This window comes from Vulpes lagopus, chromosome 13, assembly GCF_018345385.1.
Source record: "Vulpes lagopus strain Blue_001 chromosome 13, ASM1834538v1, whole genome shotgun sequence".
NCBI lineage: Eukaryota > Metazoa > Chordata > Mammalia > Carnivora > Canidae > Vulpes > Vulpes lagopus.
In genome coordinates this window covers 44,875,107-44,898,353 of record NC_054836.1, presented here as the reverse complement: position 1 = coordinate 44,898,353, position 23,247 = coordinate 44,875,107, and the positions used below count along the sequence as shown (strand labels likewise).

The 23,247-nt window shown below is 40.5% G+C and overlaps 2 protein-coding genes across 4 annotated transcripts in view; one reads left to right on the top strand and one right to left on the bottom strand.

Moving 5' to 3' along the window:
* NT5C3A (5'-nucleotidase, cytosolic IIIA) overlaps window positions 1-11,201 on the top strand; it is a 53,682-nt gene extending 42,481 nt beyond the window's left edge. For all 3 annotated transcript variants that reach the window (XM_041728009.1, XM_041728011.1, XM_041728010.1), the window contains 8 exons: window positions 848-946; window positions 2,735-2,804; window positions 4,546-4,592; window positions 5,310-5,395; window positions 6,813-6,902; window positions 8,827-8,989; window positions 9,700-9,900; window positions 10,426-11,201. In XM_041728009.1, the coding sequence (XP_041583943.1) occupies window positions 848-946; window positions 2,735-2,804; window positions 4,546-4,592; window positions 5,310-5,395; window positions 6,813-6,902; window positions 8,827-8,989; window positions 9,700-9,900; window positions 10,426-10,527 (858 nt within the window). In that variant the 3' untranslated portion in view covers window positions 10,528-11,201. The remainder of the gene's footprint in view (window positions 1-847; window positions 947-2,734; window positions 2,805-4,545; window positions 4,593-5,309; window positions 5,396-6,812; window positions 6,903-8,826; window positions 8,990-9,699; window positions 9,901-10,425) is intronic.
* A 7,184-nt stretch (window positions 11,202-18,385) lies between these two features.
* FKBP9 (FKBP prolyl isomerase 9) overlaps window positions 18,386-23,247 on the bottom strand; it is a 40,798-nt gene continuing 35,936 nt past the window's right edge. The window contains exons 9-10 of the mRNA XM_041728035.1: window positions 22,737-22,900; window positions 18,386-19,739 (exon numbers count right to left, since the gene is read on the bottom strand). Of these exons, the coding sequence (XP_041583969.1) occupies window positions 19,563-19,739; window positions 22,737-22,900 (341 nt within the window). The 3' untranslated portion in view covers window positions 18,386-19,562. The remainder of the gene's footprint in view (window positions 19,740-22,736; window positions 22,901-23,247) is intronic.

Here is a 23,247-nt window from a genome sequence, read left to right as displayed (position 1 = left end):
AACTCACAACCTGAAATCAAGACCTGAGCTGAGTTCAAGAGTCGGATGTTTGATCAGTTGAGCTACTCAGGCACCCCTTAAGCAGAAAGATCTTACAAGAAAACTATCACAAAGCTCAGTTATTCTCCATTCCACTCTAGGGCTTTATTTTTATTAGTGAATTCTGCTAAACTCATTTTTATAACTGTATGAAATAATATTGTTTTAAAAGTCAAATGAAGGGATCCCTGGGTGGCGCAGCGGTTTAGCGCCTGCCTTTGGCCCAAGGCGCGATCCTGGAGACCCAGGATCGAATCCCATGTCAGGCTCCCGGTGCATGGAGCCTGCTTCTCCCTCTGCCTATGTCTCTGCCTCTCTCTCTCTCTCTCTCTCTCTCTCTCACTGTGTGCCTATCATAAAAAAAATAAAATAAAAGTCAAATGAAAAAATATATGAGAATGAGATAAACTATGTGCATATACATCCATGTTTGTAATCATAGAAATGAAAATAAGGGAAAATAAATTTAAATGTTTACTTGTTTACTTCAGGTAGTAGAATTCCTAGCCATGTTTTCTTTTTATATTTTTTTCTGTTATTTCTGTGGTAACCATGCATGATTTTTATAATTAGAAGAATTATACTTTCTGATAATATATTACAAATACAATTTTGTCTGAATGTTCCAGATGGAAACTGTTGATGTGCTTCCAAATTTTTTATGTGTATAAATGGTAATTTGATATGATTTGCTTTTTTAAAAAAATAATACCTCAACATTTTTACATCTTAATATAAGCTTCTGCTTGGAATCAAAAGAACCTGGGAAAAGAGGATTAAAAATCGTTAACTTCCTTTTATCTTTTAGATGCCTGAATTCCAAAGAAGTTCAGTTCGAATCAAGAACCCTGCAAGAGTGGAAGAAATTATCTGTGGTCTTATTAAGGGAGGAGCAGCCAAACTTCAGGTGAATAATTATCAAGAAGTCTTTATGATTAAGTCTTTATTTTTAATGTTCAAGAGACTTATTCATTTCATATTTTGCTTAAAATCTGAGTAATATCCCGGAATCCTGATACTGAAACCCGCATCAGGCTTCCTGCATGGAGCCTGCTTCTCCCTCTGCCTGTGTCTCTGCCTCTCTCTCTCTCTCTCTCTCTCTCTCTCATGAACGAATAAATAAAATCTTTTAAAAAAATACTCAAATTTGAGGCACCTGGGTGGTTCAGTTGTTTGAGCATCTGACTCTGATCTCAGCTCAGGTCTTGATCTCAGGGTTGTTAATAAGTTCAAGCCCCGTATTGTACTCATGCTAGGCATGGAACCTACTTAAAAAAAAAAAAAAAAAAAAAAAGTAAAGTAAAATAAATAAAACAATAATGTTCAAATTCAAATTTCAAATCAAGTTCATATTAAGATGTGCTTTATTAGGAGGTAACTGATTTTTTATTTAATTCTCTCTTTTTTTAGCGGGATGTCTTAAATGCAAATTTAATAATCTGGATATTCAGTAAAAAAAATTATTTTTTAAATGTTTTTAAAACATCTTTGAGAAAAGTGTTTAACCCATTCTCCTAAGTTTCAAGAACTGGTAAACTATCGTGTCAGTATCATTCATTCATTGTTAGAGTTTACCTAAATAGCAAGTTAAATCAAGAATGTAATAGTTTTGGGACATCTGGGTGGCTCATTTGGTTTAAGAAGCTGACTCTTGGTTTTAGCTATCTCACAGGTCCTGAGATCAAGTCCCCTATTGGGCTCCACACTCAGCAGGAAGTCTGCTTGAGAGTCTCTTCCTCTGCTTTCCGCCCCCCACATATGTGCTTTCTCTCCCTCTCTCTCAAATAAATAAATCCTTTTTTAAAAAATGAATGTAATAGTATAAGAACTTCATATAGTTTATTTTGCACAAATGGGATTTTTATGGTAAAAACATGTAATATGAAATCTATTCTCTTAATAAATGTTTAAGCGTATAGTATTGTTAATTCTATGTGAATTGTTATACAGCCAATCTCTAGAATTTCCTCACCCTGTATGACTGAAACTGTATAACCATAGAATAGCAACCCCTCATTTCCTTCTCGCCTCAACCCCTGGCCAATGACAACCACCATTCTATTTTCTGCTTCTATGAGTTTGACTAATTTAAATACCTCACATAAGTGGAATCATAATTTTTCCATCTGTAAGTGGCTTATTTCACTTAGCATAATGTTCCCTCAAGGTTCCCATGTTGTAGTATATGACAATGTCCTTCTTTTTAATTGTGAGCTTCATAGAGTTTAACTGCCTGCACTGTATTTTTGTACATTGACCAGGTGGGTTGAAATTGTGCAGCATTTTCAAGAACACTATCAAGAACACTAGCCCAATCACCTGCAACTACAAAATTCTATATCAATTAATCAGATTTAATTGGCGACAATGCTAGGGCACTTAAGGTATCACTGTGTAATTTAAGGTGATTCCCAGGACATAACTATAAGGTGATACCCTAGCATTGCCACCAAATAAAATCTGGTTAATCAGTACAGGAATTTGCAGTTGCAGGAGATAGGGCTGCTGTTCTCAATAGAGAGCTGCATTAGAAAACAGAATGCAGAAAGAATGACCTATAGGCACGAGGCGGAGGGGCGGGGGGCTTGGAACAGGTCAGGGATTGAGCATAGTCCTGTACCTCCAGAAAGGGTGCAGTACATGTCTGGCCTTGGTGGCTGTGTGTTCCATAATATCTTTCTCCCGTTCTTTACAGATAATAACAGACTTTGATATGACACTGAGTAGATTTTCCTATGAAGGGAAAAGATGCCCAACATGTCATTGTAAGTGTGCATTCATAAACAAATTCATGAAAGTAATTCTTATTTTAAGATCTTTTCGTACCTATATGATCTATGAGATTGGGGTTTTTTTCTTCTGTTTGGACATTGAAAGTGAGAAAACCTGCCTTTTTCTTTTTATATTTTGAGGATTTTTCCCCCCATGTTATATAAATCACTATTTTCTTTTTTCTTTTTTTTTTTAATTTATTCATGAGAGAGAGAGAGAGAGGCAGAGACACAGGCAGAGGGAGAAGCAGGCTCCATGCAGGGAGCCCGACGTGGGACTCGATCCCAGGTCTCCAGGATCAGGCCCTGGGCCCAAGGCAGGCGCTAAACCCCTGAGCCACCTGGGCTGCCCAAAATGGCTATTTTCAAGTATGGTTTTGGTTGCAGATTGAAGACTTCTGAAATTTTTCTCCAAATGTGGTCGGTTCATTATTTGTTCAAGAAATATTTACATGGATTTTAAACATTGGATTAGGGGCAGCCTGGGTGACTCAGCGGTTTAAGCACCTGCCTTCTGCCCAGGGCGTGATCCTGGAGTCCCAGAATTGAGTCCCACATTGTCCCGCAGGCAGTCCCGCAGGCTGCCTGCGTGGAGCCTGCTCCTCCTCCTGCCTGTGTCTCTGCCTCTCTCTCTCTCTCTCTCTGTGTCTATCGTGAATAAATAATTAAAATCCTTAAAAAAAAAAAAAGAAACATGTAGGGTCCACTTAACCGTGGATTCTTTTAAAAATAAATAAATAAACATTGGATTAACCTAAAGAAATAGCATTTATCAACCACTCTGGTTTTCTGAGAATGTTACTGGATTTTTTTGCTGTTGATATATAAATTTAAGAGTGATTAAATAAATATCAAGCTAAAATGTGTTGCCAGATAAGATACTTTTTCTGTTTTCCAAACTTGGCAATGAATTTTAAAAATAATACTCTTCAATTTGACAAAGAAGCAGTGGTATAAGGCCTCTCATTTACTGGAGGTGCATATGTAATTTGAGAAATCATTTTGATAATTTATATTAAGACTAATAGAAATCATACCTTTTGACCCAGTAACTCTTTGAAGAATTTCTAATGAAGTACTCTCAAATGTAGGAAAAAAGCTTTAGATCCAAAGTTTAGATCTTATGGCTCAGCGGTTTAGTGCCTGCGTTCCACCCAGGGCGTGATCCTGGAGTTCCAAGATTGAGTCCCACGTCGGGCTCCCTGCATGGAGCCTGCTTCTCTCTGCCTGTGTCTCTGCCTCTCTCTCTCTCCCTCTCTCTCTCTCTCTCTCTCTCTCTCTCTCTCTCTGTGTGTGTGTGTGTGTGTGTGTGTGTCTCATGAATAAAATTGTAACAAAACAAAACAAAGTTTAGATTTTAAAACCATTAGATTTTTCTAGGAATGCCACGTGTATTATAGCACTTAGACCAAGAGTTGTAGTGTCCATGCTAGTGGACTTGACATTTAAACTTAAAAGAAAAGTTGGGAACCCCGGGTGGCACGGCGGTTTGGCACCTGCCTTTGGCCCAGGGCGCGATCCTGGAGACCTGGGATCGAATCCCACGTCGGGCTTCCAGTGCATGGAGCCTGCTTCTCCCTCTGCCTACGTCTCTGCCTCTCTCTCTCTCTCTCTCTCTGTGTGACTATCGTAAATAAATAAATAAATAAAATAAAGAAAAGTAGTAAGTCATTTAAAGTAGTGGTAGCATCATTCAGAATATTACTTTTAATGCTAGTTTGCTTTCACTCTTCAGATGTCATTGACAACAGTAAGCTGGTTACAGATGAATGTCGAAAAAAGGTAAATACTAACAGTAATCCAGAGTTACTTGGAGACCTCATTAGCCTTTTTGCCTGAGAATTTCTTCAGGTTCATTCACACAAACAGTGGATATAAAGTGCCTCTAACCATACATCACACATAGCAAACACTGAATAAATGTTAGTTTTATTGTGTGGGTTATATACAGTATACATTATTTTAAAGAAAAAAATTAACTTTTTAACAAAAACAATAAAATTTACATAAAAACTTTTAATTGATTATCAAAATATTTTGGTGTCCTAACTTCGGCTGTACATTAAAACAAAAGTACTTTGGTTTTGTGTAGGTTTTGCTCCTTTAAATCAACTAGAATGTTGCCTCAGTTCTCTTCTATCCTTGAGTATCTGTTTGTGTCTGTGTTCACACAGGACACCAAAGGTGAATCAAATTTAATACTTTCATATGAAAACAAAAGGGTTTTTTTTGTACTAATAATTTGATTATTAGTTTTGCTGAATTGCTAACCAGAAAGTACTTAAAAAAAGAGGTTTTTTGCAGATATATTTTATTACATGTAAACTGGATCAACAAAGATCTCTTCACTTGATATATGCATTAGCTAGGTACTCATGCTCTAATCTTCAACAACAGTTAATGGAAACCATTTGTTTACATCATTTTGCTTTCTGTAAAACTAAGCAGTTGAAGGACAAGTGTGTCATCCTCATGATTAAGTTATTCATTTATTTCTAGTTACTGCAACTAAAGGAAAAATATTATGCTATTGAAATTGATCCTGTTCTTACCATGGAAGAGAAGTATCCCTATATGGTAGAATGGTAAGTGTGTATCAGGCAATGGGAGGGTTAAAAATATAATAAAATAACATTGCAGTTACAACTAATGGCTTCTTTTCCCCCTGTACTGTATATAATAAATGCATAAATTATCCAGTGAGAGCAGTGATTAAATATAACAAAATGAACTATAATTTCCTAAGCACTCTAACAGTCTAGAATTTGTCTTGTCTTGTTTTTTTTTAAGATGAAGGTCAGTGTGGATAAATTTAAAATCCTGTGCTTAAGCCTTAAATTAAAAACAAGCACTTTTTTTTTTAAGTATATGGACAAAATGTAGCTGAATGTGTAAAGAAAATGAATTGGGATTTAAATCGACTGAACTGAGTAGGAGCCTGCAGGTGGACATAGTTGCTGAGAAATGGACCCCCTAGTATTGATTGCATTAATGGAAATGCAGCCTTCCAAGCAGACCACACTAAAGTTGAATCTAGAGAGAATGCTCTTAAGAGACATGTTGACAAACTTAGAATGTGCCAGAGGAGTCCACTAAGAAAGTCCCAGGAACTGGAACCATTCCATTTGGGGAAGATTTCACGTAAATGAGAAAGCTGTTATTTGAGAAGCAACAACTGTGGTTTTAGAATCTTAAGAGACCAAGATTGATATTATTTATCTTCCTTATACTGTGACCTATCCTGAATACCTTGCACACTTAATGTTGATGCTACAAAATGTTGAAAAGTTGGATTGAGGCCACATACCTGAGGAAACAGAGCTGGAAGTAGACTTGCAAGTTTCAAGAAGACTGATTTCAGCATAATGAAAAAAGGACTGTCCAGTAATGAGAATTTTCTAGCAATAATATAAGCTTCCTTGGCAGAGTTCACTAACCTGAGGGGAGCAGACCCAGAGTGGAGGGTCACTTAGGAATATTCTAAGTGTAAGGGCTTCTGGATATCAGGTGGAGAGGTTCTAAAGGTCTCTTACTGAGATGCAGTGATTATAATAAGTGTTTTGATATGATTATAAAGCATCCATATATCAAACTTGTCACTAGGTTAGCATCTTCAGTACTTAGGTATTTCACAATGATTCAGACTACAAACACGTGAAACAAACAGCTTTGCTCTAATTCTTCTTGTAATCAGAGAAATGATTATGCCTCCTTATCTGTAGACTGAGGAAAGGTTTACATGTAGTATCCGTTCTTTATCTTATTAACAGATTTAAACTGAGACTTTGGAGAGAACTGGGAAATGCAGTAAGAACGTGTTCTATTACATTTTGAGACACATAGGACATACATTCATTAGCAATGAATTTAAATTTCTGAAATTTAAGTCCAAAGTATGAATGAAATACTGCATTATCTGTCACTGAAGAATGCTTTTTAATGAAAATGGTAGTTTTAATTTGCTTTAATTGATAATTCTTTTTCTTTCATCATAAACTCCAGGTATACTAAATCACATGGTTTGCTTGTTGAACAGGCTTTACCAAAAGCTAAACTTAAAGAAATTGTAGCAGAATCTGACGTTATGCTCAAGTAAGTTTCTTGGGTGTTTTTTGCTGTTAATTGTCTGTAGACTTATATATGTATTTTTATTAAAATAATCTATAACTATATTGCATAAAGAAACAGCCGAAATATGCCACCTGCCATAGAACAGAGTGAGGTAAGGAATTTAGAATGACATATTAGATCCTAGTATAGGGTATAAGAGCTTTATGGAGCTTAAATTCTTCTTGGGCAGCCCTGGTGGCTCAGCGGTTTGAGCACCGTCTGCAGCCCGGGGCGTGACCCTGGAGATGCAGGATGGAGTCCTGGGTCGGGCTCCCTGCATGGAGCCTGCTTCTCCCTCTGCCTGTGTCTCTACTTCTCTCTCTCTCTCTCTCTCTCTCTCGTGAATGAATAAATAAAATCTTCAAAATAAAATTTTAAAAAAAAACTTTTTTTTTTTTTTTAAGTAGGCTCCATGCCCAGCATGAACCAAAACAGGGCTTGAACTTATAATCCTAAGGTTAAGAGTCAGATGCTCAACCGACTGAGCCACTCACACACCCCGAAATTTAAGTTCTAATCTACATTTCCTTTCTCCACACTGAAAATTTCAAGAGTAGGGGCACCTGGCTGGCTCATTTGGAAGAGCATATGACTCTTGATCTCAGGGTCATGAGTTTAAGCCCCATGTTGGGTGTAGAGATTCTTAAATAATACTTTAAAAGAAATTAAAGACCAACGTTAGAAATTTATGAAACCAAGACCATTTTGAAATTTTTAACAACACTTTTGAAAGACATAAAATATAAAAAGAATGTTTATAAATCAAGAAAAAAGGTTTATAAATCAAGAAAAAAATATTTTGCTCAGTACCCTGTTTATGAAGTTACATGAATCTACTTTCTGTATTCTCAAACTTCCTTGAAAACTATCTCTAGGAAAGGAAATATGATTTAGCAAACAATAAAAATATTTGTAACACATGAATGATAAGATAAAAATATTTTAAGCTTCTTCTGTTACCACCTCTAACATTTTTCAACTCATTAGGTAAATATGATGAGGCCATGTTTTTTTCTATTTTCTTTCTTTTTCCTTTTCTTTTTCTTTTTTTTTTTTTTTTTTTTTTTTGGATGATGCTACATTTTAAGGTGATCTACTTCTGAGGAGGAGGAGGAGAGGAAGCATTAAATGTCAGAAAGCATGTGAGGACAGCTAGTATTTTATTCCTTTGTAGGTAGCTTAACCTGTAACCCAGGAAGAGTAAAAAGGAAAGAAACTTAGATTGATAATATTACCTACAGCTGCTATACTTTAGGTAGGAGAGATGCCAGATGTAAAGAGAATGCAGCTTAGTTCCTACCTCCTCTGCTTTTCTAAGAGAAAGTAGTTGAGCAGGATGGCAAGCAGTAAGTGCTCCAATTCACCAGTTCACCCTAAATGGGTTTTTCAGGGTCTGGTTTTTCAAGATGTGGTTCATTATTTGCTGTTAAATGCTGTAAACTGTGAACTGTAGACTTATATCCATATTTAATTTGAATCTAAATCATCTAATTTGTACTCTTAAAAATATTAAAAGGAGGGCAGCCCAGATGGCTCAGCAGTTTAGCGCCCGCCTTCGGCCCAGGGCATGATTCTGGAGACCTGGGATTGAGTCCCACGTCAGGCTCCCTGCATGGAGCCTGCTTCTCCCTCTGCCTGTGTCTCTGCCTCTCTCTTTCTTTGTGTTTCTCATGAATAAATAAATAAAAATATTTTTTAAAAAATTAAAAGGAATGCAAAGAGTTGACTGTTTGAGAAACTTGCACTTGTGTTATCATAGACTTGGATAACCATGCTTTTCGGGATTATCTGAAAAGGGAATATAAATGAGCCATGGAATTAGGTAGACATGTTTTACTTTTTTTTTCTAGGTGAAAAGGAGATATATTTTCCTCTTTAACAATCAGTTCCTACCTCCATCTTGCAGGGAAGGGTATGAGAATTTCTTTGATAAACTTCAAGAATATGGTATCCCTGTGTTCATATTTTCGGCTGGTATTGGTGATATACTAGAGGAGGTGATCCATCAAGCTGGCGTTTATCACCCAAACATCACAGTAGTGTCCAATTTCATGGATTTTGATGACAATGTAAGAACAGCAAATCATTCTTCATAATTACTATTAAAATCTGAATATATTTAATCATGTAAATGTAATTGTTTATTATTTAATGTATATTCATTAAACTAGGTCACTCAGTAGGCCTACTGTGGGACTCATCATCTCCTAGTGTTATATACATGTCCATGTTTTAAAAATAATATGCTTTTCTTAAACTCTTGCTTCCCAAGCTATAGACTAATATTAAAATTAGAAAAAGTTTGTTTAATGTAATTCAATGCAGCCACTCTGAATTCAGACAACATCCATAGGTGGAAAAAAAAAGAATTAGAACTGATACTATTTGAACAGGCTCTTCTAATTAAAACAGTACAGTGTAGGGGCAGACCCAGTGGCGCAGCGGTTTGGTGCCGCCTGCAGCCTAGGGTGTGATCCTGGAGACCCAGGATCAAGTCCCACATCGGGCTCCCTGCATGGAGCCTGCTTCTCCCTCTGCCTGTGTCTCTGCCTCTCTCTCTCTGTGTCTATGAATAAATAAATAAAAATGTTAAAAAAAAAAACCAGTACATTGTGATATACATTTCCAGTTAGGAATCAAATGAAAAGTAAAGATTGGATTTTCAATTTATTGTGTTTGACATTTAAAGTAGTCTCTAGAAAGTCATTAACTTCTCAAAACCCTCCTTACTTATCATGAATATGAAAAAGAAACAAATAGAATTTATGTTTTTTTATAGGGGGTGCTAAAAGGATTTAAAGGCGAACTAATTCATGTATTTAACAAACATGATGGTGCCTTGAAGAACACAGAATATTTCAATCGACTAAAAGACAATAGCAACATCATTCTGCTGGGAGATTCCCAAGGGGACATAAGAATGGCAGATGGAGTAGCCAACGTTGAACATATCCTGAAAATTGGATATCTAAACGATAGAGTAAGTATATAGATCTGTCATTTAATTTTCTTGTAAGAAAAATAAGGGTGGAACTTAATAGACAGTTGTTAATTATACATGTGTGAGAAAGTAGTTAAAGACATTTTGATTGCTCTTTATCCCTTTGTTTTGGTGTAGTTAAGGGAGTTGGGATGCACATGTGTACTGTCGGTACTGGGATGGCTTCTTTGGCCTCTCCCCACTAGAAACCTCTCCCGTTCCTTAATCATGAGAGTGTAAAATGTCCCCAATGTTACCAGGTGTTGCTTGGGCACAGTCTCCCCAGTTGAGAACCACTTACCTAGAGAGAAATGACTTTGGAAGTAAAGCCACCCTGTGGGATAATTTCTATGTCCATGAGTCTTAAAAGTTTGAAATTATTTCTTCATTTCAGAAGTTTTATGAAAGTAAATTAAATTTACTACATTTTGCCCAAAAGATTGAACCTAACAATGAGATTAACACTGAAACTATTTGCTTCTCCTTCCTGCATATCCATCTAATTTTTCTGTTGTTGTTGATTAGGTTGATGAGCTTTTAGAAAAGTATATGGACTCTTATGACATTGTTCTAGTAAAAGACGAGTCATTGGATGTAGCCAACTCTATCTTACAGAAGATTCTATAAACAAGCATTCTTCAAGAAGACCTCTCATCTGTGGGTGCAATTGATGCAAGAACTGCTCACCTATTCATCTTGCTGAAAGACTTCTATTTATAATGCGTTATTGCTTTTAAAGTTTTTTCTCTCTGTTACTGAGGTATTTTTGGACATATTGAATCCATCAACTGGAAGCTCCTTTTTTTTCCTCATTTCTCTCAACACACTCCTCAACTATATTTTTTAACAGATTTAAAAAGAAAATCATAAAGCCAAAATTTGAAAAATAACTCCCTGCATTTCCAGAGTGAATTTTGTAATGTTATCATGAGGTTTTTGAGGAAACTTTTTACTCTGGGAGAGTTTGTATAAGTTTAAAAAGAAATTTTATGAAATGGTGAAATAATGTGCATGATTTTAAGTGTTGCCATTTTTGTAATTTGGGTGACTTATGTTGATGATATCACCATCTCCTTAAATTGTGTTATGTTTGGTTATTTCGTTTTGTGAAAGTCAGTATTAACCAGAAAATATTGGCACTCAGTGTTTGAAAAAAAACATTGGTATCCACATGTCTGTCACTAATCATTACAAGATGTTCTGTATGGAAGCACTGATGATACACATGAAACACAAAGCCTTTTTAAATTGTACTGTCAAGAAAATTATTAATCATTTATTCAACAAACATTTATTAAGCACCTGCTGTGTTTTTCCTGTGTGTGTGTTGGGGGGTGTGGGGGGCTGTGGGATGAATCCAAGTGTCATGGTCATAATGGCTATTTAGAGTGAATATTTTTAAACTTAAAATTAAAAGTTTAAGGATAGATAGTTGCAGAAGAAATGAATCAACCCTTCAGAAAATGGTGGGGACTGGGAAAATCGTTATCCCTCATTGAAAGTACCGGTAAAAGAGAGTACTTTAAGTCTCGGAGTTTCAGAAATAGGCCACAGGCAGGGAACAAAGTGTAGCTGGGTCTCCTGTCAACTAAAACTGAGTATGCTAAATTAGGAACCAACATTCCTGTCTTCAGTCTGACTTCCCATTCCAAATTTCTGCTGCCCAATAATTGGTTTCCACAAGGTTTAGACTTGCCATTGATAAATTTGACCCTGACTCTATTTCACTCCAGAGTCTACAAGCTGCTAATTCTTAAAGCATCTGAGCTGTGATACAGAGCATGTTCCAACTAGTACTGGACATCCAGTGCGGTCTGCAGTCTCTAGTACAATTTGATGTGGCAGGTAGGCAAGGTCTTGCAATGAAAATCTTTTCCCTGGGGCAGCCCATTCTTATCTTCTACTGCTACCTCTCTTTTCTATAATAAACAATAAAACAGAGTTTATAGTGGCCAAAAGTAGACTATTCCCTGCTTGAGTTGGGAATTTCTAATCTGATTATAGCTTTTTATCCCATATTGCTATTAGAGTTTGCTGTATTGACTGTTTTACAATTATAGCATGCTTCTGCAAATAAGCATAGTGCGTGGCATAAATGTAAAGAATACTGAAGTTATGACCTCTGTTCTCATCATGGCCTAACCCTTTACTAAGACTATAGGTCAGGCACCTCCCTATAAAATGAAGGCCTTGAGGGCATGCAGTCTCTATAGCCCCTTCTAGCCTCTATCTAACTTGGTTATCAAGCCAAGGCCCCTGCTGCTTCTACTACATACCTGTGACACTGTCACATCTCACCGCCCCTGTTTCTATTGATGCTTAAAATAATTTGTGTTCAAGTTCAGTTTTCAGAACAGTTCAGTGTCACCATTAGGAAATGGGCTATAGAGTCAGACTGTCTGGATTTGAATCCTCTTTCTACCACTCGGTAGCTGTGGTCGGGACACATTATTTAACCTTGTGTCCCAGCTTGCTCATCTGTAAAGTGAAGGTAATAATACATCCTTGATATTTCATTGTGAGTGTGACATGTACTCACTAACGCCACTGTATGCTTTTAAGTTTGATATTTGCATTTAGAACAACTAAGCACAAGTATTCAATATTGGTAGCTATGACCCATCCAGAAAAGTATAAGCACAGTCTGGATGGATGGATGAAACGGAAAGCTCTTCTGCAGCCTTAGTGAACACTGGCAGCGTGTAGCAACTACCACATTCTCTTAAAGGATCTAGCATTAGCAATTAGGTTTTTTGTGGGTTTTTTTTTTTTCAATTTTGAAGTTTACTTTATGAGGTAAAGCAGTTTCGTTGCTGAGATGAACGATTTTGATGAAACTGAGAAACAAAAACAATTGTCAGAGATACTAGTTTATTCGAGAGTGGTTTTGCAAGGGCTCTGCATCCCACGGGATGTTTAGTAGACACCAGAGTTGATTAGGCAGGTTGTTAAAGGGTTGTTTTTTTTTAAAGATTTATTCATTTATTTATGATATAGAAGAGAGAGAGAGAGGCAGAGACACAGGAGGAGGGAGAAGCAGGCTCCATGCCGGGAGCCCGACGCGGGACTCGATCCTGGGACTCCAGGATCGTGCCCTGGGCCAAAGGCAGGCGCTAAACCTCTGAGCCACCCAGGGATCCCCTAAAGGGTTTTTTTTTAACGAGACTTTGGGTTCAGGGTTCTCTCTTTGGCATACCCCATGGAGAATCAGGGAGGAAAAGATATGTGGGATCTGAATAATCCTGAAACTTGGCCAGGGTTAACTCAAGATTCACCAGTCCTGCTGTGTTTTATAGTTATTCCAATATTTCAGTACAATTTTAATAGATAAGATAAAAATGCCTGAGGTGTGAGTCACAGGCCTTCAAGTCCGTCCAACCTGGATGAGTCTTAGATTCTCTCTAGGACATTTAGCAAATTATTTCTTTGTCGTCGTCGTCTTCGTCTTCTTCGTCTTCGTCTTGTCGTCGTCTTCGTCGTCGTCATCGTCTTCTTCGTCTTCATCTTTCTTAGATTTTATTGATTTATTCATGAGAGAGAGAGGCAGAGACACAGGCAGAGAGAGAAGCAGGCTCCCTGTGGGGAGCCCAATGCAGGACTCGATCCCAGGACCCCAGGATCACGACCTGAGCGAAAGGCAGATGCTCAACCACTGAGCCACCCAGGTGTCCCACATTTAGTAAGTTTCTAAGTTTTCTATGCCTTGGTTTCCTCATCTCTAAAGTGGGGCCTGAACTCGAGGTGAGGGCTGATTAAATGAACAGTCACTCGTCCAACAAATATTGAAGTCCTTACTACGGGCTAGGTTCTAGAGACACGATAATGAACACATTCCACATGCTTCCTGCCCTCTTGTAGCTTCCATCCTAATGGATGAGACAGAAAAAAGAGGTAGGCTATTATAAATAAGATACTGTGAAGAAACCAACACAAGGGATCCCTGGGTGGCTCAGCCGTTTAGCACCTGCCTTTGGCCTGGGGCATGATCCTAGAGTCCCCGGATTGAGTCCCGCTTCGGGCTCCTAGCATGGAGCCTGCTTCTCTGCCTCTCTCTCTATGTCTATCATGAATAAATAAATAAAATCTTTTTTAAAATATTTTTTTTAAAATTTATTTATTTATGATAGTTACAGAGAGAGAAAGAGAGAGGCAGAGACACAGGCAGAGGGAGAAGCAGGCTCCATGCACCGGGAGCCCGATGTGGGATTCGATCCCGGGTCTCCAAGATCGCGCCCCGGGCCAAAGGCAGGCGCCAAACCGCTGCGCCACCCAGGGATCCCTTAAAATATTTTTTTAAAAAAAGAAACCAACACAAATGACAAGGATCCTGTTTTAGATAAGGTAGCCAGAGAAAGCTCTGAGGAGATAATATTTCAGCCAAAGCCTGAAGGAAAAGGAGCCAGCCATGTGTGGAACTGAAGCAGAAACATTCCAGGAAGAGGGAAAACGGTCTGGAGTAAAAAACTTTAGGAGTTCAAAGAACTGAGAACTGGTTTAGTAGTATTTTGAGCAAAGGGAAGAATGGAATAATGAATGGGAGGTGAGGGTGCCAGATGACACAGGGCTTTGTAGGTCGTGAGTTTGGTTTTTTTCTCCCTGCAGCGGACTGCCATGATCACACTAGCTGACATGTGGAAGATTCATTGAGGCAGATACACTCCAGTGAATCAAGGCGCTGCTGCGGAAGTCTGAACTCAAAATTTTTCTTAATTGATTTTATTTATTTGACAGTGAATGAGAAAGAGCATATGAGGAAGCAACAGGCAGAGGAAGAGAGAGAAACAGGCTCCCTGCTGAGCAGAGTCCAATGTGGGACTCATCCTAGGACCCCAGGATCATGATCTGAGCCAAAGGCAGATGCTCAACCGACAGCCACCAAAGTGCCCCTGAACTAGTAATTATAGTAGGATTCAGAGAGAAGTGGATCATTTTCAGTAGTTTAGGTTTAGAAATGACAAGACTTGCTTTTGGATTAAATGTGTAGGGTGAGAGAGGAGGAAGGGTCTCACAGATGTCTCATTTAAGCAAATGGGGGTGGGGGAAGAAAGAAGAGCAGGCTTGGGTGGAGGGTGTTGGAAAGGGAGTGGGAATGTGCATTCTCTTTTAGACATGCAAAGTTCGAGGTGCCTGTAAGGAAAACAAGGGAAGATAACAAATAGACCAGAGCTTAAAGGAGAAATTTTGGCTGGACTCATGCATTATATGTCTGCATTTAAATGAGATCCGAATATGGCCAGTGTAAGCTGGAAGGAATGCCTTGACCTTAAGAATTCCAACATTAATGGCCAAGACCACATGGAATCAAACACATTATTTTAATAAGCTTATTTTAATAAGCATGAAAGTTTTATACCTGCAGCTAGCAATAAATAAGGAGCAGTATTCTTTTTTTAATCTTTTTTTTAAAAGATTTTATTTATTTATTCATGAGAGATACAGAGAGAGAGGCAAAGACACAGGCATAGGGAGAAGCAGGCTCCATGCCAGGAGCCTGACGTGGGACTCAATCCTGGGACTCCAAGATCATGCCTTGGGCCAAAGGTAGACACTCAATTGCTGAGCCACCATCCAGCCATCCCAAGGAGTGGTATTACTGATTTATAAAAAGATGCAGATCCCCAAGAAAGCCAAGGAAAAAGACTTCAAAGAAAGCAACCTTGGGGCATCTGGGTGGCTCAGGTGGTTATGAGTCTGACTCTTGGTTTCGGCTCAGGTCATGATCTCAGGATTGTGAGATCGAGCCCCACATTGGCCTCTGCACTGGGCCCAGAGTCTGCTTGAGATTCTCTCTCCCTTTCCCTTTACCCCAGCTCATGCTATCTGTCTCTCTCTCTCAAATATACACATACATACATACAAAAAGAAAGCAAACTTGTTCCTAGAAACCGAAGACATTGAAGTGCTATGTGTAAACACTTATTATATAGACTCTTTTGCTCTCCTGCCAAAATGAAAATTTTTTTCTGTCTTTTAAGTAATAATTTTGAAAGATATTATAAACTCCTCCGTAATAAGAGATCAAAACTCACCAGGTTTTAACAAAATAATGCAGATTGCCTGTGCTTGCAAGGTAGCCTAGTGGCGTTTTAAGCACACCGGTCACATGCCTACTCATATGTCATGTTTCCTGAGATACTCTACTCTCCCACTGGGCATCAGTTACCTACGTCATCTTTAGAGCCTGAAGTCCAGAATATGTGTAAGTCAGAAGTTAGGTGGTCACAATCTGTAGCTTGTGAACAGCCGTTCTATCAAGAGATCCAAGCAGCCTCAAGCAGCAACACAGAAATTGAGTATAAGATATGATTAAGAGAAATGCTCTGCGGCATCTCTACCCTATATTTGGCTCCCTGATGAGCATTCACATTCCTGCTGGCATAGCTGTAACCTACAATCATAATGCAAATGTAAACAAGTGTTGGAGCAGCATTCTAAAGTGAGGCCATCTGAGCAGCTGGTCCTTCCAGAGATTAAAGCCTCTGACGTAGTCACAGATTACTGAATGTCCTCTTTAGCAACAGGAAAAATGGAAGCACCCAGGTAGCACTCAACAACAACCCCCATGTGGAGAACCATAAATACTACACAGTATCATTTATATGTGGCATTAAAACAAAATTTAAGCTTAAGTCATAGAATACAAAAGTGGTTATTGGGGGATAGGAGAAATAGAGGTCGATAAGGCACAAACTTTCAGCTATAAGATAAAGTCTGAGGACTTAATGAGTAACATAGTGACCTATATCGTATAGTTTTAAACTTTGCTGAGAGTAGAACCTAAATGTTCTCATCAAAAAAAAAAAGAAGTGCTAAGTGGGAGAGATCTTTTTTTTTTTTTTTTAGGGAGAATTTAAAGATTTTATTTATTCATGAGACACAGAGACCTAGGCAGAGGGAGAAGCAGGCCCCCTGAGGGGACCCTGATGTGGGACTCGATTCCAGGACTCTGGGATCACAACCTGAGCCAAAGGCAGACGCTCAACCACTGAGCCACTCAGGCATCTGAGAAATCCTTTCAGAAGTAAGCATACTATATTAAATCATCATGTACACTTTAAATATCTTATAATGTTATTTGTTTATTACACCTCAGTAAGGCTGAAGAAGGAAAAAACAAAAACCCAGGTGTCAGGCTGGAGACCCAAGAAGAGCCAGTATTGAATCTAAGTCTGAAGGCCAGAGGAGACTAAGGTTTCAGCTCAGCAGCCGGGCCAGCAGAGTTTAAAAACAAAAACAAGGGGCACCTGGGTGGCTCAGTCAGTTAAGCATCTCCCTTCAGCTCAGGTCATGACCCCAGGGTCCTGGGATCAAGCCCCATGTGAGGCTGCACTCTGCTCAGCTGGTGTGTGTGTGGGTATTTGCTGTTCCCTTGCACTCTCTCAAAATAAATAATGCTGTCTCTTTCTCAAATAAATAAAATCTTCAAAAAAAAAAATCCCTCTAGTCTTGAAGCTCTGGGGCCCACAGTCCTTAATTTCCTCAGAGAAATCTTTTATTCAGCCAACCTATCTCCACTACCAAAGAAAATCCAAACAGGATTTGAAGAAATCCAAACAGGAAGAAATGTGAAGAAATCCAAACAGGAACAACTAAAAATCCGGGGCAGAGAATAAGTATCAGGTTTTTATCTTCATGGAGATGTGTAAGGATAATGAGGTGTTATAAGCCAAATGCATTCCAAAGGGCAATTCAATTTAGCTAGATTACAACCTATCTAGTACACTGAAGGAATTCTATGAAACAGAAAATCTTGAGTGACGGTGTGCTATGTAGAAGACAGGTCATGGAACGTTAGTTACCATGACAGCAGCAGCCAGGAAGGCCATGGCAGTCATCTCCTTTGCCTTCCAGAAGCGTAGAGTCTCTGAGGTTGCTTCTGCAGAGTAAATAGTAACATCTGCTTTTAGAAAAACATACATTTTTCTTTATACGTTTGCCAGTTACTCTCCATTTGCTTTGACTCCAACCCCTATAGTCATTCTCCACTTTTCTCCGCACCCCAAAAAGCTGGCCTCCAAGAATACCAGCTCCTAGCCTCTTCTTCCTTCAGCTTTAGATTGGGTTCAGCTAGTGGGCACCAGTGACAGGACAGAGAATGGGGTGTTTCTGCCCTCACTGCTCTGCTGTGGTGCCAGCCACAGTTGTGGGCATGGCTGTGGCTCCCCTTCACCTTTCAGGCCCAGGGGGAGAAGGGCCTCTTATTTTGCTCTCCAACAGGTGTCATGACCTCCTTACTAGGTCTCTGAGCCCTGCCCACCCTTCTGTAAAGTCCTTTAGGTAGCTTCTCTTCAAAAGTCCCACAGGAGGGCGTGCTTCCTGCCAGGAGGATGCCAACTGACGCACCCCCTGTATCCCGGACCTTACATGCCTTCAAATTAACGAGATGCAGTCCTCGAGTTTTTAATCAAGGGAATTCTCAAGGGATAATCAAGGTGTTTTCTCATGGGCTCCTCTTGGCCTTCAAATAAAACTCCACAAAACCTGATGTTATTCAATTTTTTTTATATATGAAAAGATCCGTTTTCCAACATTTATTCCACTGAATGAGTGCACAGCATTTTCACGAACTATCTCAGAGCTACATCAGTACAAAACAGTTTAAATTAGTAAAACAAAGCAGTTTCAAAAGGAAAACCATGGATTACTTCAGGGTGGATGCCACCACCACTTGGAACAGAGGACGTAAGGCAGCAAGGTGGTTACCGCATAACATGGGGAAAGGCTGGCAGGTAATAGTGTCCTTGTTCTACACAGATTGACACCCTTGGGCTGTAGAGCACCTCCCCCTCCAGGACTGAATGAGTGGAAATATGTCTCCTTGTTTATGCTCATCTACCTGTTGGGGTGACATTTCCATCTCGGTCATAATGAGATACTCTGGAGCGTGGCTCAGCCACCAGCCCTGTGCATATCTATCTGATCGAAAGATTCAGGGAGGACAGAGCAATGGGAATAAGAAACAGTGAAGCAGATAATCTTGCGTGGCAAACACAGAATCAAATGCTCTACTCGTAGCCCACGATGCCTTTTGTTTGGTCCACTAATTTTCTTAACTTCAAGTTACTCAGCCAATTGGAAGACCACAATAGGTAGGCACAACTGACTACAGAGCATGTGTGTGTGTGTGTGTGTGTGTGTGTGTGTGTGTAGCAGGAAGGTGGAAGCTGGGCATTACCAGAGCCTATACAGGCCACTGATACAGTTTTGGGGGCTTTGGGGGAATACTGCTGGGACATGCCCCTTGTCTTTTCTGCTCATCTGGAGAACACTTTTTAAAACACCAGCAAGTTAAAAAAAAAAAAAAGTTAATCCTCTTTATGTGGCTATTCTGGACACTTCTGTTCCCTCCAAGATGGTTGTTACTTCTGTATGACACTATTTTCCTTTAACAACAAAACTACCTGAAAGGCTCACAAAACAGTACAACCTTTTCAACCTCTACGCAGCCCCTGCTAAAGAACCTCGCACCAATTTTGTTTCATATCACTGGCATTTGGCCTAAAATTCTCACCATGTGTATCGACCCATCCCTGACATGCCCCAGGTACTATGTGACCATCTGCTACTTGTGGACGATTCACCTTCTGAGAGACCCTCGCGCCCTCACTTCTCATTCTGCCACGACAGGGGGCTTGGTGTCACACAAGTGGCCCGAGTCAGGTTTAGAGTTCATCATGTTTGGCCTCCTGGTCTTTGAGTTTAAATTCTTCTGCCGTGACCTTTCCATCTCCATTCCGGTCCTGGTTGGTGAACATGTTCTTCACAATCATCTCAGCATCAAAACCAGGAGCAAGTTTCCCTTTGCCAGATGCCACCTGGGCATGAATGTACTCTGAGAACTGGAGAGACAGGGAACAGGACAGACCATGAGACACAGCTGCCAAACCCGGGCCCGAACAGAGCCCGAACAGAGAGAGCATCCCCAGGGCATCGGGAGTCCAGAGGCTAGAATTTGGGGTCTGAGCTCACAAAACAGAAAAAATTCTGTGAGCTACAGAAGAGCTACAGGTGTACCACCTGTTTTTTTCTTTAGATGCAGGTTGAAAACCCCTGGCTAATAACTCCAGGAGCCCCTAGGTTCCAGGCAGCTAATACACGGCAGGGACTAGAGCTATCCGTGCTTTCCCAATCAACACTTAGTTCTCCATCAAAGGGTGATCTAACCACCTGAGCCTCTGAGAACATTGCTGCCTGTACTCATTCATTCATTCATATAATAAAAACATTGTCTACTGTGTGCTGAGCACCATTCAAGATCCTAGAGAGATAACTTTATTTTTTTTTTAATTTTTAAAAGATTTTATTTATTCATGAGAGAGAGAGAGAGAGAGAGAGAGAGAGAGAGAGGCAGAGACAAGGCAGAGGGAGAGGCAGGCTCCACGCAGGGAGCCCGACGTGGGACTCAACTCCGGGCCGCCAGGATCACACCCTGGGCTGAAGGCGGCGCTAAACTGCTGGGCCACTGGGGCTGCTCAAGAGATATCTTTTTGTTTTTTAATTTTTTATTTATTTATGATAGTCACACAGAGAGAGAGAGAGAGGCAGAGACATAGGCAGAGGGAGAAGCAGGCTCCATGTACCAGGAGCCCGACGTGGGATTCGATCCCGGGTCTCCAGGATCGCACCCTGGGCCAAAGGCAGGTGCTAAACCGCTGCGCCACCCAGGGTTCCCTGATATCTTTAAAAAAAAAAAATCCTGCCCCTGTAATTCTAGCATATCAGATTGGGAAACACACAATTAGAAATGAACATAAATAAAAATAAGTAAATCACATATTAAGTTAGAAAGTGAAATGCTGGGGATCCCTGGGTGGCGCAGTGGTTTGGCGCTTGCCTTTGGCCCAGGGCGCGATCCTGGAGACCTGGGATCGAGTCCCACATCGGGCTCCCGCTGCATGGAGCCTGTTTCTGTCTCTGCCTCTCTGTCTCTCTGTAACTATAATAAATAAATTAAAAAAAAAAAATTAAAAAAAAAAAAAAAAAAAAGAAAGTGAAATGCTCTAGAAAACAAAAGATTAGAGCCAAGCAAGGAAGATCAAGAGTACAGGCAGGGAAGCAGGTTGAGGTCCCCATCCATCTGTCAGGGTAAAACACCAATGCATAAAGGAGACTCGTGCAAAGACTTGAAGGGAGGGAACGAGCCAAACAGTTATCCAGGAAGTGTCTTCTGAGCAGACAGCTGGAGCAAAGGCCCAAGGGGGGAGCATGGCTGGTGGTGGTTACACTGAGCAGGTCATGGAGAATCTTTGTGGGGCCTTTATAGGCCACCGTGAGGACTTTGGAAACAGAGGCTTCTGCAGTGTTGTGAGACAAAGCTAAGCCATGATCCAATTTAAGTTTTAGAAGGATCATTCTAGCTGCTGTGAGGGGCAAGGGCAAAAGCAGGAAGACCATAGAGGCCCAAGCCAGAGCCAGCAGGCACTGGACCACGAGGCTGCAGAGTTAGATGGATAGTGAGAAATGGTCAGTTCTGGATACATTTTCTTTTTTTTCTTTTTTTTTCTGGATACATTTTCAAGATGGAGCTAGAATGACTTCCTGGTGGATTTATGATAGGCTATGTGAGAAAGAGAGGAGTCAAAGATTACTGAGTGCTCTCGCCTGAGCAACTGGAAGGACAGAGTTGCCATCAAAGGAGATGAGGAAGGCTTTGGGTGAAGCAAGTTCAGGGGAGGGAGGTATCAGGGGTTCCAAAAGTGAAGCTATCAGGTGAGCAGTTAGATGTATGAATTGTCTCTAGAGAGAGAAGACTGGACTCCAGTCTTGGCTACAAGTTTGGAAGCCATGGGGCTATGGATGACAAAGCACTGAGACTGGGTGAGAACACCCAAAAAGTGACATAAGGTGGGGAAGACAACAAGCTCAGGACTCAGGCTGGGGCACTCCAACCTGAAGACTCCTGAGAAGGACTTAGACGTGAGGTAGAAGGAACACCAAGAATGTGTGGTCTGGAAGTCAGGGAAAAGGCACCCTGCAAAGCAGTTAGCTATGCCCAAGTACAAGGAGAATGAGACATGACCACTGACTGCAGCAACCTGAAAGGCACCGGTCACTTTAGCAAGACCAGGTTCAGTGACATGGAGGGACAAAGGTCTGACAGGAGTGGGTTGAAAAGAGTTTGGACATTTTTGCTATAAAAGAAGCAAAAAAATAAAAGAAATGGAAAGATGCACCAAGAGAAGGGAAAAGAATAGCATGGTTTTAGGCTAATGGGAACAATCCAGTAGCTGGGAAAATGTGACTGACATGAGAGAGAAAGTGGAAAAGGCTGGAGCCATGGCCTTGAATAAGCAGAGATAGGTGGGCAGAGTCGTGGCATTCAGCAGGGTCTCACAGGACAGGCGACTCTAACTGTCCCGCTCCACGACGGGGTGTTTGCTGCAGAAGAAACCACCCAGGATCTAGATGATCAAGACAGGCGTATGTAGCCTCCCTCAAACCACGGGTAGCGACATGACCCTGGGCAAGTCCTTTACCTTCTCTGGGCACAGCTGCTTCTTCTGAAACGGGGATGGTGATTACACAGCTGCCACAAGGGCCAGGCAAGATGATATATGTGAAAAACACTCAGCACAATGCAGGCACACAGTGAGCACCCAGGAACTGAGAATTGAATTATGAGCCCTGGAATCAAGCCCTGTACCTCTCAGGGCCTCGGTTTCTTCAAAGAGGAATTGTGAGCTTCAGTTTAGAGAGTGTGTATAGAACTGCGTGGTACACGACCGTGTGCAGTTACCATCATCACGAGAAATAAGCATTCACACTCGGAACGGATCTCCTGCCCCAGGAAGGCTCCCCGGGCTCCTAGAAGTCCTGCTTCCTTCAAAGTCAGTTACCTCTTCGAGGAGGACTTCTCCATTACCATCCTTGTCGATTTCTTCAAAGAGGTTGGGGGACACCTCGCCATTCCATATGAACATGTACCCCTCGGGCAGACCGGCCACAAGCTCCAGCAGCTCAATGTCAAACACCAGGACAGCACTGCCGGGAACTTCTCCATCTGTCTCACCAACAGGGGAGGGGACAGTGTTAGTGCCACCAGACGGCAAGCATGCCCATCTGAACCTCCCCCCCGACCAGGGCTCCAGCTGCCTCCTGGATGGCGAACATTTCTTGTGAGAGCAAGAAAGTTCTAAGCCAGCAAGTGGTTTTTTCCAAGCTGTAGATGGTGACCATTAGTGAGTCATGAAATCCGTTTACAGGATATCAACCAGCATTTTTTTTTAATTAAAGAATAAAATAGATAAGGGTACATTGCACATACAAAGGATAGGTATGGTTTTATGGAACTTGAGTTTAATAACTTTATATGTAAAACTAAATGTCTATGTACCTACGTATAAGTTG